The following is a 16,671-nucleotide window of genomic DNA, read 5'->3' as shown; positions in this document are numbered from 1 at the left end:
ATGGATTTCTTAAACAGATATCTGCAGAAGATAGACCACTGAGTAACAGTGTAAGACTGTGTGCCAGTGAGGTTCTCTGTACTGCATTTTCTGCATTAGGAGTAGTTAATGCCACCGTGCAGCACTTACGAGTTGTCAGGAGTTCTGTGTGATGGTGTTGCAGTAGAAGGGACTAAGTTTGATTCAAATTTCTGCTAGCCCTGGGATTTCTAGCGTGGGACTATCTAGCAGATGCTGGAATAAACAGGTTTAATGGGAAATCTCTACGACCAGTAAGGAATATGAAAAAGATTATTTTTAACTGTTATGAGTCCTCTAAAATTTAATAACTTTACTGTTAATCTGTAAAATCAAACAACATTTAACAATGAATTCTTGAGGGAAAGAAAATCTAGAACAAGCCTTGTTTATTCTTACAGGGTTGGGCCTTTAAATATTTAATTCTAGCTTGGTATTTTGCAGCTTTTAAGTGGAACTGGGTAACACTGTCTCGAATTCTGTTTAGTAAGGCTAACATAGAAACTTGCAGCTCCCTGTGTTTCTTAAGAAAGGCAGGTGTTGATGTAGCCACTGTTTTAGGTTCCTGTACAATCGATACTTCTTTGTTCTAGAAGAAAGTGTATGGTAGGAACTCTTTGCATTCCCATGTGGTTTTCTTGAGCTATTGTTTTAAGAGGTCTGTTATCACAGGAGAAATCAATCAGATGATTGCTCTGTCTCTATGGCAACTATATTATAACAGCTTTCTATTGTGCATCTCAATGGCCTCTAAGAAATGTTTGTTTTTTTATTTTCCATTCAGTGTTAGTTTGATAAATGTATTTAACAAGACTGTACCTGTTGCTGATTACTGGTAATTCTCGTTTCCTCAGAGATGATTTGGAAGTAACATAGGGCAAATAACATTTAAATGTATAGTTGAAAACTGTATACCTTTCTTGGCAGTATGTTTTTGTTCATTAACTGTAACTTGAATTTCATTTCATTTTTTTCTAAATTGATACCCTGTAGAGCACAGCTTTCACTTCTGCAACACTTTCTGAAAACAACAGTAGAATCTGAAAAATTGGAGCTTTTGGGGAAAAAAGGAAAACAGGGGTCAGATGTTTCATTTTTCTTCATGAAATCTTCTTAGTAGTATGTTGATACAAATAAACTGACTCATAGGTCAAAATAAAACTGTGCTATTGGTAACAACATCCACTATCTTATGTGGAAAAAAGCTCTATTGCATCTGCTCAGAAAAACATTTTTCAACTTTTAAGTTTAAAAACATTTTAAATTATACTAGAGCTGCAAAACTGATTTTCTTGGCTTAACTTCAAAAATGAGTACATCATAAACAAGAAAATATTTCTGTAAGGGGGCAGGAGATGTTTTTTGTTTTATTGTGGTTTTCTTTATTATTGTTTTTGGTTTTTTTTATTCTAAACTTTCAGAAAAAGACAAGAAATTTTACCACCAGCATCATTAGCATATGGTCTGTCCTACATAGCAGGCATGAGCTGTTTCAACAGCATGTGATTATGTCCAATTTATTCATTTGTTGATCCAGAGGAGATTTCAGAAGTAATGATAGTAAAACTGCTTGAGGAAAAGGGGAGGGCAGGAATACTTCTCAGGATTTATAGTGTTGGAAGTCTAGGCTCTGCATTTTACTTTGTGTTTAAAGATGATTTTCTCTACAAATAAACTTATTTTAGAACATTAATATAATCTAACTGAAGCCCCTCCACTGTGAATCAACTTTTATAAAACCATTCAAGCAGTTACTTACTACTCTCCTTATTTAGTATAAGTAAGCAAAGTGGTAATGTTCACTTAATGGTTGAAGAACACAACTTACATTCAGTACTGTTGTTTTTTATAAATGTGTATTATTATGGTTAAGTCTGTTAGCACTGATGAAATGTACTGCTTTTTCTTCTTGCCTTATAGGAACTTGTCAAGGCATGCTACATTAGATACCCAAAGTAGAATGTATGTACCACACTCTCATGCATTTATAGACTTAAATAATGACTTCACAGCTGGTAAGTCATAGAAGTGTTAAATACTTTCTTAATAAATTAAAGTCATAATTAGGGTTAAGTATAAATATACATAAAAATATTAAATTATAAACAGTTATTTTTCACAGTATTTGATATTATATATATCTAACACTTTGGGCGTTTTCATTGACAATTGTTACGAGCTGGTTCTAGAATGCACTGTTCAGTAACTATGACCTTGCTACTTTTAATTTTTCATCAATATCTACACTTTAGATAATGTTGTTTTTTTTACAAAAACATGCCAGAACGAATAATTTTCTGGTTCATGATTTAATGAAAATTAATGTTTGTTCTGAATAATTGCTTCCCATCAAAGCATCTTCTTAGCGATGGTTGTTCTCTATTATTCAGAGTTTGCAACTATGTCAGGTGCTTTGCTGCATTTCCTTCGTTTTAATTCTGAAAATAGTTCATTGAGAGCAGTGTTTTCAACACTGGGCTTAACTCATAATTGGTTTCTTAAAGATGTCAATGTGATTTCATCCAATTTTGTTACTCTAGCACTGAGGAAATTGCATGTGAGATTTCTATTACAACATGAGCAATCCTATAAGTTGTTTATAATTCAGTATTCACAAAAAATTCTGGAGACAATTTTCTAGGGGTAGATGGGCTATATTCTTGTTTTGTTGGTGATTTCGTCTTGTTTAATATTTGTTTAGGTTGAATATGTAATGCATCTTTGCCTTCTATTACCAGAGGTCTGTTTATCACTTATGTGGTTCATATCTCCAAGTGTATTTAAACATCTTGCTAAACTTCATTTACTTTCTTAAAATACTAAATTGATTTTGAAATGCTATCTCTTCTGCTAGATGTGCTATATACATCAATTCATGTATGATAGTTTGGGAAGGAGAGATTAATTTTTTCCCCTTTTTAGTAGTTTGGGAATGAGAGATGAAAGAGTCCATAAGCTTAATTAATATACTCTTCATTTTCAGGGATTAAGTTAATTAGTTCAGAGCGTAGTCAAACTAATACTCATTTCTGGCACACTGCTGCATGAAGCTGTCAAGTGGAAATTCCAACTGGAAAATTAAGTATATGGTTGCTTATTATAATCAGTGTCATGTCAATAACCAGTGCTAAGGCACTTAGCTCTGGACACTCTTTGGAATTTTGTTTGTTCAGAAAAGAGCTCCATTCCAGGTAATTTTCTTAAGATGAATATACGGACAGGCAGGTTTAGGTAGGAACTCATAAGTTTTTCCTGTGGATCAGTCACAGAACAGTTTTTGCAAGAGTACTCAAAGCTACCTATGACAGCCAAGTTAGCCTACAGCATGTCCAGAATGTTCCAGTTAATGCTGGTGATACATGAAAATTTCTGTTCAACACACATAGATGGCAGAATCTGTGTAGGGAGTGCTAGAAACTTTTATTCACATCTCCAGATACAAATATAAAAGCTTCTGGGAAACCTCCCCATGCAAAGACACAGGATTTTATTTCCTTCTAACAGCACAGATCCAAGTCCTCATGCTGGAATATATGTTATGTTAGAGCAATCTAAGAAAAGCTTGAAGAAAAATAATTCAATCTGAGAAAAGGGAAAAAATATTGCAGTTGAATTGTTTTCTTTACAATAACTTTTTTGTTAGTTAGCAAAAGCAGTTTTAACATATTACTCTATGAAAACTGGATCAACAGTCAGCAAGGCATATGTTGCAGAAAAATAATACTTTATCAGTGATATTTGATATTTCATGGCTGGCATGTTATTCCAGGACTGCCTGCTGCCAAAATGAAGAGCCACCTGGTCCTGACTGTACATTTATGGCAGTTTGCTCTCATCTGGTCTAGTAACTGTATGAGGGTGAGGGTGTGGAACATGATTCATTTTCAGTTGAGTTATTAAGCTGATCCAAGTTATCATGGAGCTTCAGGGTTGCCAGAGCTAGTGTAAGCACAGAGATAAGATATACATCTGCTGCTACTAAAAAGGAGTCTGTAGTTTGCCTGTAGTCAAGCATGAAATTGCACCTTGAGATTCATTGTGCCTCTTTAAAAAAATATATATACCTACCTGTTTAGTGTTCTCACAGTGTCATCTTTAATTTGTGCCAGGCTGTACAGAGTTTGGCAAGTGACTCATGGAGGTGATGATGAAAGCAGTCAGCTGTGCTGTGGTTTACTTGTTTTTAAGTAAAAGCAAAATAAAAAATAACCCATATGTAACTGTGTACCTGGTATCTGTAATACTGGGATTTCAGATGCTCTCTGCCAAAACATGCTGGTACTGATGAAGTATACACAGAGCTCTCCTGTGTCCCTGCACAGTCTGGGTAGGCTTCACAGGACAGCTCAGTGTTTCTCCTACTTGTTTAGCTCTGTTCCTTGTTGGTGTAGCTGGGGCAGCACAGCCTTACAACACTAGGAATGGGGAGGGTGCCATTCATTCTGTGTTGTTTCTCAGTGTAATGTGTTATTTATTGGTTGGTCGAGGTAAAGCTAATGGAAATGACAGCTTTTGTAATTTTAATGTAGAACAAAATTTGTTTCGGATAGGTTTTGGTCCATATTAAAATCTTACTGGTTACATGGAGGAATTGACAAGGATGCAGAAATGTAGTCTGCATGTTGAAATCCTGCTGTCTGAAAGGCTTAATACTGTTACAGCATTCAGTCCTACTTTGGTGCTTTTTAACCGAAAAAGACAGTCTTGCAACAGTGCCACTATTTATGATTGTGAAAATAAAGAAAACCTTTCAGAATGCCCTATGTTCACTTTTCTTATTAAGATTTTTCTAATGTTCTGAAATGTTTTGGGGCTCTTTGTATTGTGCAACAGATGCAGCCAATTCAGTGTTTTTTATGCTAGGCTATTTTTGGTAACTCCATTATTATAAACAGCTTAGGAGATTTAAAGTGTGTGCTTGACATTCCAAAAAAAGTAATAATAAAATCAAAAATCCTCTCTGTGCTGAGAATCTTTTCTGCTTGTTTATTGTCTAATCCATTTTCAACCTGCCAAGATACAAACACTCAAAAGAGAGATTTTAATTGGCATGTTTCTCCTGCTCTGGGTGAAATGAAGTCAAATTGTTGTGATTTCATTATATGAGAACATGTTCATAAAGATGTTTTTAATCCCCAACAATGCTTCATGAAAGGCTAACTGTGTAAGGATTTCATAAATCCAAAAATCCACTAACCAGAACAAAGATAATACTAATCTTTCTCGGTGAGATTTAAACTATGTTGTTTCAGATAGTAATGCTGCTGCTGTTTTTCAATTGAACCACTATCATGCTTATTTTTATGATTTTTAATTAGGTATGTGAATTAAAATTAGGTTAGTCATATTAAATAATCCATGCAAAAATCTGCAGTGTAAAATTTTTAACAAAGGATCTGTTTGTGCTTCGTGGTTAAGGATAAAACAAAAACTACAAAATTTTGAAGCATCCTCTTTATGTGTGTTGTGTGCTTCTCCAGGGAATGGCATCCAGTTCACAGAATGGCTGTTTGGGCAGGGTGTCTGCAGACTGTCTAGTTCAACCTGCCCAAAGCAGGATTAGAGCAGGTTGTCTTGGGTTATGTCCATTTGGGTTTTGAATGTCTCTTGAGGACAGAAGCTCTGCAACCTCCTTGGGCAATGTTTTCCAGCATTTAACAGCTCTGAAAGCAGGAAAAGTTATATTTAAGTGGAATTTCTTGTATTTCAATTTATGCCTATTGTCTCTCATTCTGCTGCTCAGTACTAATGCACATATGTTGCAATTTAATTTTAAATATTATTTAAATATTATATCTTAATGTTTTCAAAACAGTAGAAGTTAGTATAGTACTGATTTTTTTTACCTCATAGTTACACTTAGCATACACATAGCACTTCAACTTTAGTAAGTCACACACTTCACTAGTGTGATGTGCTCTACTGAAGTGATACAAAAAATTGTATGGCCATTGGGAAATGTTCTGCCTCTTAGAAATGAAGAACAGTGAAATTAACAGTGAGCTTGAGATAAAAGTAGTGAAAATTTCTATTATTTGCTAGGTTTATCAGTATATGCATTTCAGTTTTATAGCTGAATTTTTATTCAGCAATTCATTAAAGAGTTTCTTATAGTATAGTGAAAAGTAAGATTTGTGGGTAAAACCCACAAATTTAACTGTGAATCTACATCTAAAGTTTGATCGTTTCTCAACAATAAAAGTGTATTTTAAAATGAGATGGTGGTGTTTTTCTTCTTGGAATTAGAAATTCCAGGTCTTCAGTGTGGGGGAAATGGTATGCATATGTAATTGCAGTGTTTTATAGGTCTAGGCATATGCGATATACTGACTGTATTTTAAAGTGTATTCACTCACTTTTTTTTCCCTTGACACCTGAATTGTACAGCTTTATTCCAGAACCCATTTTTCTGTTTGCAGAGGATCTGAACTTTCAGCATAGGCATTAGAGGTCAGAATTGCATCTCGCATCAGTGTCCTATTTTACACGTGCTCTGAGATAGACTGGAAGATGAGAAAAATTTGGTGACCCTTGTTAGAATGGGGTTACTGTGTGTATTGTAACACACGATCAGTTATTAGCTAGTTTAAGAACATAATCTTAATAACAATATACCTGTCTGTACAGATTAAGGTGTGTTTTTATAGAGCAAGACTGTCTAAATGAACTAAATGAACATTTCCAAAGATGCTCCTTGAGTAAGATCTCTTAAAAATGTCATATCATCATACATGTGATGTGTATCTTTCAGTCTGTCTTGTAAGTACTTGAACAGGATTTAACTCTTACAGCTTCCAGCAAGATAAAAAGTAACATCCTTTTCTATTAATCCTCTCAGTTCAAGTCAGCAGGAACTCAGTAGTTCTCAGAAATGTGTATCAGATGTGTTAGTCAAGAGATGAAGATAGTGCTGTTTTATTGAGTAAACAGTGTTCCCAGCATGGTTATCACACAAAACTGCTGTATAACTTAGGTACTGATACAAATCCTATTTCAAGCTAGATAACAGATAAAGAATTTTTGGTTTAGCCACTGTTGTTTTGTATCAGTCAGTAATTTCAGATAAATACCTTGAACCAAGCAAAGGCTTAAAAATTTAGCATAGGTACTAGATAAACACTGATTAAACTGTCTTAATGTAAGCTCACAGGTGTATTGACTCTGAAGATGAATTTTTTAGGACAGCAATTACTTAGCTTTGTGTCTTTTTTTCTTTTTTAAACTTTATTGTTGCTAATTAAAACTTAGCAAAACATTAGAAATTCGGTTAGGACTGTTGGTTTATTTCTGAGCCAAAGTATTTAACTACTGTAGCAAAAGTATTCCTGATGAGCCTGTATTTACAGTAATGGTTAAGTTTACAGATCTTCTATGGAGAAATAAGGTCATGTATCTGCAAATTCTTAAAGTAAAGAAGTTCAAATCTGTGAGACAGTCTACACTGGACTCCCAATTGTGCTGCAGCATTTATCATAGTGATGGATGTATCATTGAGTGCTATGAAAGGTAGCTAACGTACTCAATATTTTGTGCCTTATTTGGTTCTGTGATTCAAAAGTTTGGAAATACTGCTTTTACAGCCTGTCTTGTGTTGAACACCAGCACATGGTGTGCATAATTGCAGATATTTCTGGAACTGTTTACAGACAGCAAAGGAAAAATCATAAATTTGATTTTGGGAAGACTAAAAGTGGGAACAGTCATTAGTCAGGAACAGCTTGGTGCGAGATAATTGCCAGTCTCTTCTCTGGTTTCTGATGGTTAATTTTCTTATGTTGTTTTGCTTTAGGAATCAAGAAACCTAATGTCCCAGAACATTTACCGTGTGTTTTCTCTTTGATTCCTGTTTAGTTTAAACACATATATGTAGACAGCTTTTTCTTGAAAGCCATTCATTCAGTTCCCAAGTCTTTTTCATGTTGTAATCAGTTAAGCCTTGATTGTGAAGACACTGTAATCCTTGATGTCAGATTCTTATTTAGTTAGATTTTCTTTTTTGTGTTTTAATAGAAGGTAGTAACCCCTCTGTATGCAGTTTATCATGAAAGCTTATTTTATGCAGTAGATCTCTGTTTATTCTCTATCAAAACAACCAGGCTCTTTATGTTTGTAAACAAATTATCTAGCCTTTTAGAAGTTAGCTCAAGTGGCATTTTAAAAATGTGCAGTGTGTATATTTGTGCATACACACATTTGTGCACACTGTCTTCGTTTGAAGTCTTTTTTTCTTTTGCTTTTTCCCCACACAAGCATTCAGTAGTGCTCTGTCATTCTTTCATGCCTGGAATGGGGACTGGTTTTTGTTTCTCACCTGCTGAAAGTTCTGATAACAGCTTACGAGTAATAGACACAAAAATGCATTACGTAAAATAGATGGGATATGCTTTGGAGAACCACAACGTGTGTGTGAAAGGTTTAAGGGTTTTACATTTATTTTTAAAAATATTTTTACTATTTAAAAATTTCTTTTAGAATTTCCTATGTGAAGTCACTTTCTGTTACCTCTATTATTTCTCTTGGTATTGAATGCTGGGCAGTGCCTGCTACCTTTTTTAAGATAAAACCAGAGTTGATTAAACTACTAGCTACGTATTCTTTTTATGCTGCTGGGATTGGTCTCTTTTCCATTACTACTTTAATTAAATTGATGAAGTAAGCTGTAAATAATAAAAGAGTAAGGATTTCTATAGAAAAGAAACAGCTATTTTATCTTTTTTTGCCCGATGTTTCTCAAAGATTCCCATCACCTCTGCTATCTGCTTAGTAGTTAGAATACTAAAAACACCATCATGAAGTGTCTCAAAAGCTGTTCTTTTTGAAATTTTTTATTACATACCAATGTATTGATGCATTAATATATTTTTAATGGGAATCAATAACTTCATGTAGGTGGGAAGTAAGCTGGTTCTGCCCAATCAGCATTTGGTTGATGAAGCATTGAACACAAAAATAGATTCTGAAAATACTCTTAGCACTGGAAGTGGTTATTTTCTATTTCTTGAAATAATATTGTTGGCCTCATAATGAAAATAAACACAGTTTTCTGTCTGAGAACTTGCATTTGAAATACAAAAACCTAGAACAGTCCCACATGTCTGCATATTCAGATGTGTATCTTTTCAGCATACAGTTGCTTTAGTACTTTTCCATTTAAATTATACTTTTGAATTGATGCATAGAGTTGTTGTTTTTTCTGTAGTCGTCCTTAATAATGAAAAGGGATTTAAATGCTTTTTTTTTAATCTTAAGGACTTCTGGGAAACACTTAAATTTAAAACAAAATATTGAAGAGCAGAACCAATCTAGAATCTCCTTATTACATCTACATTTCTTAAGGATGTGCAAACAAAAATTAGCTTGTATGGAACATAGAAAGTGCTTTTGCTTTAGAGAGGATGTAGGGAAGAATTCCTGTAATTAGTATTTTATGCAATTAACACCAAAAATCAATGACAAATACATTGGAAATTGATTAGCACTGGTACTTGTATTGGTATCCATACTGTAAAAGCTAAATTAGTACAGCTAGGAAGTAGATGTAGTCAGTGTGCGATACTAATGCCAATATGACCAAACAAATCTGAGAAACAAACTAGAGGGTTGCTCTGCTTCTGTGAAAAACTTATGAATTGAGGCACAAAACTGATCAGGTACTCTGGTTTGGTTTGCCATTTCCTTGTAGTAAAGAAGTAAGACTAAGTATAATGTTTTTGTATAAAGTTAGGTTTGTGCATATAAAAAGTGTACATAGGGACAAAAAGAAGTTGGAAATGTACTTTCTATGTTTAAATAAATATACTTTTCATTTTTTTCCCCATATAGATGGGTTGATGTTTGGTGAAGACAGGGGAAAGCTGTATCTTATTTAGTTTTTAGACCTTGGGGCATTTAATGATTTTAATTCAGTTGTCACTTCAACCATCCTGTCAGTGCCTGAATTTGAAGCAAAGAATTTTAGTTCAGCACATTGTTTATATTCACCAATATGTCCAATCAGATGTATCCACAAATAGCTTCCACTTTAATGTTGTGGATGCTAGAAGTATGTGCAGACACGCATATTCTTCAACGTAAATGAAAAAATCTTGTAGGCATGTTTAGTATGTACACATACATTTCTAACTGGTTAATACCTTCTTTTCTAGGGGGAAGGCTCAGACTTTGTGCCTTTATTTTGATAGTGTTTAAAAATATGAGCTTTTCCTCTTTAGTAACCTAGAGTTCTGAAGCAAATGTGAAATGAAACTGTAACTTAAGAATATTGCTTATGCCCTGGCAGTTTCTGAAGATAACTGTAGTTAGTGAAGGTTTAAATTTTGAAATAAAGCCCTCTGACATTAAACAGAAAGGTCAAATCAGTTATTAGTGAAATGAACACTCTATCTATAAATAGTAGTGTTTTTTATAACTCTTAAAAGTGAATGAAAATAACAAGGTTAATTAAAGTGAACTTAAAGCAGGTTCTGTATAGGTTGCCTTTGTTGTTATTTCCTAGAAGTGCTAATAAGTAAAAGCAATATTTGGCAGTAGGTTTTGTAATACTATCTGCTTCAGCTAGGTTATCTGAACTATTCCAGTTGGGCTGAAGTCTTCTAAGCTGTCTGTGCTGAGCTTATTCTAACCTTCAGTTATGCTAGCTTAGCCTCTTTCACCACTGAAGCTGGTTTAGTATTTGGTTTAGTATTTGCCCAGAATGACCTAGTTCTTGGTCTTGAAATATCCTCCCTGAGAGATACTGTGGTCTTCTTGCTTTCACTGTTGTAATTAAAAAACAAAAACAAACAAATAAAAAATAAAAAACATAAAATTTGACCAGCTTAGAACATGTTTTGGAAATGTTAACCTTTTGTTTTGTTTTGTCTTTGCCTTCCTAACTTGCTTTCATTGTGTTCTAAAGCATCCATGTGTAGTGAAAATGGTCAGGGATTAATGAAGCTTTTCCTTCCATGTATTTTGCAGCTAAAATTCAAAGTAATATGGCATATTAAAAAAAAAAAGTAAACATTGTAGAAAGAGTAGAATTGCTTTCATGTTAAGGAGTTTTAATCCTGTCCAGCATTATTAATGCATCTTTTGTGTGGAATCCCATGTTATGACATGATATAACATGCTATACTTGGATGTTGGATGCTCAGTATGTAATTTCTACTGGGCACCCTTAAGTTATCTGGGACCCCATAACAAGCATGCTGTGCTTCTGGTGCCCTCAGATGGGCAATGAAAAACATTAGTAATTACATGATGTCCTATTAGATGTACTACATTGCTTAGGTTGGTGATCAGTCTCATGGACCTAAAATGACCCTCCTCGATTCTTTAAATTATTGGTAGATTGTTGACCTCTGTTTATGAATTTCCCTATCACTTCTGTTGTTTTTGTTAACAACTCCCTGCTAAATCAAAAGTAACAAAACATACTTAATGTGAACACGCCTTTCTTTGCTTTAAGAGAAACACTTCCTCCACTCTGATGATGATGCTTTTCTTACTTCTAGCCACTTGGTTACACTGTAGGCAGTAAATTTTGGGAAACCTCCCTGAATCTAACATGAGGGTCTCCCATCCTCCCAGCTACCAAGGACTTGACTTATCTTTCTCATGTCATGAAATAAGAACTGTACAACTCCTCCTGCAGACCTAGTCTACTGGTCCATCGAATGACCTCTGTGTTCTTCCTCTGGCAGTAGGAGAGTGGCCAGACTGAATTATTTTTTTTTAATTTATTCTGTAGTCTATTTTCATTGTATGTCTTCAGCTACAATTGTCATAGTGTTGTCAAAGATAAATCCATGCCCACTGTGTTTAGTATCCATTTCTGTACCTATGATCTAGTGAAGGTATCTGCAGTAACACTTTTGTATTCTGTAAACAATAAAGATTCTTGAGCTCAAGTTTATTTCATTTTATAACCTTGGGTTGTAAATATCTCATGTTGTGCTGCCATTAGTTTTGTTAGCAGTTGAATGGAGTGGTCCAGCACACCATCTGTGTTTTTTAAACTTACAGATCTGTGTGCAAATAGTTTTGTTTTCTAAAGCTGAAATAGCAACCACAGCTGCCTCCCAAAGGCAATGTGGCAGCATGTCTTTAAACACCTGACATTTCCCTAGCATTTGTAATATGATATACATTCCTTGTAGGAAGGAGGTGTTCAATTTTCTTGATCTTGCTGGAAGCAAAACAAAATCGTTGCGGTTTTCAAAATGATTAGTGTATTAAAATATGAAAAGCATAGAAATGAACTGTGTATGCCTTCATGCCATCCAAGAACTGAACACACATATCCTAACATGTTTGTTTGTTGCATATTTTCTCCTGCAGCCCTCATATATTAAAGATTGTAATAATGATAGACCAAGGAAAGCAAATAGCAACAGTTGTAAAATACACCTGCTATTGACACTCCTCCTTTGTGAAAGAGGTGCTTGCAGATCGCTTGCTATGGTTGTATGGGGAAAGGTATTTATAAATACTTATTCTTAATGGTTAAATCTTTAATTAGTTCTTGTTCCTAAGAACTGGAAGTATGCATGATAAAGTCAGAATCTTAGGATATTAGGTCTGAAGAAACCTTTGGAAATCGAGTCTAAAAAACTGCACCAGGCAGGTTTCTTTTTCTAAGGCTTTGTTTCTTACAGACATTTGCAATTCTAAACTATTCAAGCTTGTAAATGGTTATTTGGGGTATCTCAGTTGCATTGTTTGAAGTATTTTTACGCTGCTTTTACAGCAAATGCCTTTATGCTTGCTTTGAAATCTGATATTCTTGTTCTAAATGGAAAACTTCGTTCAAATATTTAAGCCCAATTTTCCTTTGGTCCCCGAAGATTTATTCCCAAAAGTAGGCATAAGAATTTGAGACACATAGTTTCTAAGCAGGCTTGAAGACAAAAGGGATAATTGGCATTAACCAAGTGAGTTGTTTCAGCTGGTTCTAGAACTACAGGTGATTTGCTGTAGTGATGTTGATTTGCCCTATGGGAAATCTCAGCTTGTTGCTTTAACCTCGGAGCAGTGTGGCAGTAGCTCATCTGCTATTTATGGAAGATGATCTGTGATCCTTATCTGCCTTCGCGTGTTACCAGCACAGTGTAATATGGCAGTAGGCTTGGAGCTGCTTTGGTGCCTTGATTCCATTGGCTGTCTGTAGCATTATAAGCCTCAAGTTAGTGGAAAGGAGCTACAAAGGAATATATCAAAGAGGAAAAAAGAGCCAAATTAATCTAGTTGTTTTCAAGAGGAGATGTTCTTGGGCTTCTCTTCAGAAGTGGGAGGAAAGTTCAGGTGAAGTGGAGGTGTTGCTGAATCTAATAATCTGAATGCTACTGTAGCAGGTGATATTCAGCACATGGTTTGTATGGTGGCTGAAGACTTTAAATCAGTGAACACCTCCACTTTCTTAGTCTAGTAAACATTTTAGACATCTTGAATTACTGTCTTTGTATTAGCTCTTTGTAGTTTGGCTTAGATTTAGTGCCGTGATTTATTCCTCCTACGCTGCAGATAGCTAAATGCACTCCTCATATTTATTACTGTGTGACATACCAGCCACTGTGCTGTTCTCCCAGTTCCCCCCCCCGTTATTTGTTGTTTATCTGAAAGCTACTTTTGATTCTGATCCTCACATCTAAGATTTTATATGCCTGTTCTTCCTTGTCTTTCTGTATTGTTTCTGTTCCCTGTGCAGTCACATTTCTGAATATTTCTATATAATTATTATGAAATTAGATTAAGGAGGGGGATGGGCAGCAGGGAGAACATAATCTGCTCCTGACTGAGAACTGAGAGGAAAAAATGATTATTTTAATGCATAAGGAAAATCTATCACAAACTACTTTTTTGTTGCATATTTTTTTCAAAGAAGTTGCGTATGTGTGATACAGAGTACCTGTGCATGCTCTGGTACAAGTAGTACTTGAGTGAGCAGGTAGTGGCTGTTGCTGCAGATCAGGATGAGTATGCTTTGCAGTTTACTTGGCTGTCCTTTTTGTCCGGTTGTGGTTGAATGCCTAAGTTTCTGTCACCTGTTTTAGATCTGTCTGGGCTAAACAATATGGAATATTTTTGTCAAATGTGGTTGTTGTGCTTTCTGAGGTAACTGATGCATGTATTCTGTGAAGCTCAAGTGAAAATGAGATATGTTTCTACTTAAGAATACTTTAATTCATAGTGTTGTTTATGTAACTTCCCATTAATGTGCTAAGAATGTTGATTTCTCTTTATCTATTTCTCTTATTTTAAGGATACTGCAGGTGCTACTGTATTTGTCCATTGAAGGAAAAATTATTTTGTTTACTGGAAGTTGACATATCATGCTGCACTAGCATAGGCTTTTACATTAAGAATGAAACTCCATAAAATTTAAATGAAACCCCATCACGTGTTAAGTCAGTCAAGAGATAACTTTGTTTTTGCTATTCTTATTTCGAACAAACTTTGTTTTAACCTTAGGTAATTTAAGGAGCTGAGGGTTTCATAGTACTTGTAGTGTAACTCACCTCTGCCTTTTATATTTGTACTTATTCCTTCCCTAGAAGCATATCTGTGTTGTGTGAAAACGTGTTGTGTTTAAGTAACCAAGCAATTGTTCAGAGCTGGACTTCCAGAAAATAGCACTAGGTGAAGAGTGGCTTGTGGTAGCAGTTGTGTCATTTTGTCTAATCCTGGGGTACAGTCACAAAGCATGTAAGCACAGCATTCCCAATGGTCCCCAGGATCTCTCCTTGCACAGAGGACTGGGCAGGGAGAGGACTGGCCTGGCAGCTAAATGTGAGAGGTCAGATCTGTGGGGTGTGAAACTGAGTCAGAGATGTTTTGGGAAAACAGGTATAGTGCCAACCAAAACTTCTGCTGAAGGTTAGTCAGTCAGTTCATAATCGATTACAAATTGCAGTACAGGTTACAGGATGGGCATACTACTGCTACGTGGAATATTTATTTGAAACTAAAAAACTCTGTAAAAGGATGGAAAAACTGGAGTTTTCCATCTGGAAATCTTCTCCTCTCTCCTAGTCCCCCATCTATCTGAAGCCCCCCAAATGTACTGTTTGAGTATTTTTATGGTTTATATCCATGTTAATGAACGGTGTAGCACAAACTTCTTTCTACATGCACAGTTAAACATTCTGAGCTTATAAATGCTTTCTATCTTCAGACTGTTTCCATGACTTCTAACTCTTGAAGAATGCTTAAGCAGCAATAAAATTCATTCCAATGAAGCACATTATCATGATGAGTCTTTTCATGTGAGTGCTTTAAAGGAAATTGCCATTTCAAGAATGCAGGAGAATAAAATTAAACAGTACGGCTTTCACAGTACATGTTAGGGAAGAAGGAATCTGTAAACAAAATCTTTTGTTATTTTACTTCAAGGGAGGTCTTGGTGTGTTGGGTTGGGTTTTTTGGGTTTTTTTTTTGTGTGTGTGTGCATGTGGTGTTGGTGTTTTTGTTTTCCCTGGAAGGCAGTACCTCATATTGTGCCATTTGAAATTCCTTGTATAGCTGTCCACCTGCTTATTCAGTAAATACCTTAGGGTATGGTATTATCTTCTGTATTTTTTTAACTCATTTTTTTTCTACTCAAGAGTAACTATTGTCTCCCATCTCAATGATATTTTAAAGTGGAGGGAAAAGAAGGACAGTAGATCACGAAACAAGTGCTTAAATCTGAAAGGATGGTTTTCTTAACATCTTTAGTATGCTACACTTCATCCTTTTTGCTTCTTTTGATGTCTTTAATGCACCTCTTTGTTTCCCTTTACTTGGATGAGTTCTGCTTTAAGTAGTCATGATCAGATAAATCCTTGGAAGTGCTCTTTCACACTGTTCTGATATTTAAGAGAATTAAGTGTAAAGTGAGCTTAAATATATATATAATTTTACTTCTCCTGTCTACTGTGTATATATGGCTTAACTTTGTGGATATAAAATAAAAAGATAATAGGTTTTAATTTTGACTTACTAAATATTTAATGATGTATACTACTTTGTTTTATGCCTGTTTATCTTTACTCTTAAGAAATGTTATTCAGTTAATGTGAAATTTTTTATTTCTCTTGTTTTTATTCCCAGATTTGTTCCTTACTACATCAAATCCTGACATTCAGTTTGAGATATGGATAAATAAGGTAAGAGAGAACACTGTAGTAACTGTGATACTCAAATACAGAAACATGACATGGAAAACCATAAAAGGCTGTCTGACATTCCTGGTTTGAGGAACAGATCGCTCAAGATCTTTTACTCAGCACAAGTTTCTCTACAGCTTTTTCAGCTGGATTACAAAGGAAAGCAGTCAGACTGCCTTCAGCCACTCAGTAGGACCCCTGCTGTTTCATCAGCTGTTGTAGGAAGTTACTGATATTTAGCACAGTGGTTTACAAAGAAATGGCTGATCAGATTTTTTTCTTCTTGTTGTCTCAAAGATTTAATTTCTTTAAGTTAGCTTTCTTAGTGCTAAGACTTAAGAACTTGAGTAAGATTTGAATAAGATTTTGTGGGATAGAAGTTCAGAAATCTCACTTGTAACCATTAGAATATGTGCACAGGTTACAGCTGAAAAAAATGCAAGTCCTACATTAACCAGATAGCACAGAAATGGGCAGAAAAATGACAACTAATTATTTATTTATAATGACATCTAAAAATGTTAAT

The 16,671-nt window shown here is 34.9% G+C and overlaps 1 protein-coding gene across 1 annotated transcript in view; it reads left to right on the top strand.

Moving 5' to 3' along the window:
• Positions 1 to 16,671, top strand: part of ITFG1 (integrin alpha FG-GAP repeat containing 1) — a 67,498-nt gene that overhangs the window by 6,504 nt on the left and 44,323 nt on the right. Inside the window, exons 6-7 of the mRNA XM_065733221.1 lie at positions 1,939 to 2,033; positions 16,090 to 16,145. Of these exons, the coding sequence (XP_065589293.1) occupies positions 1,939 to 2,033; positions 16,090 to 16,145 (151 nt within the window). The remainder of the gene's footprint in view (positions 1 to 1,938; positions 2,034 to 16,089; positions 16,146 to 16,671) is intronic.

The sequence above is a fragment of the Cyrtonyx montezumae genome, unplaced genomic scaffold, assembly GCF_038088225.1.
Source record: "Cyrtonyx montezumae isolate F1298 unplaced genomic scaffold, pur_monq_1.0 scaffold_17, whole genome shotgun sequence".
NCBI lineage: Eukaryota > Metazoa > Chordata > Aves > Galliformes > Odontophoridae > Cyrtonyx > Cyrtonyx montezumae.
Note: the sequence above shows the minus strand (reverse complement) of the source record. Positions and strands in the feature narration are given on the sequence as shown.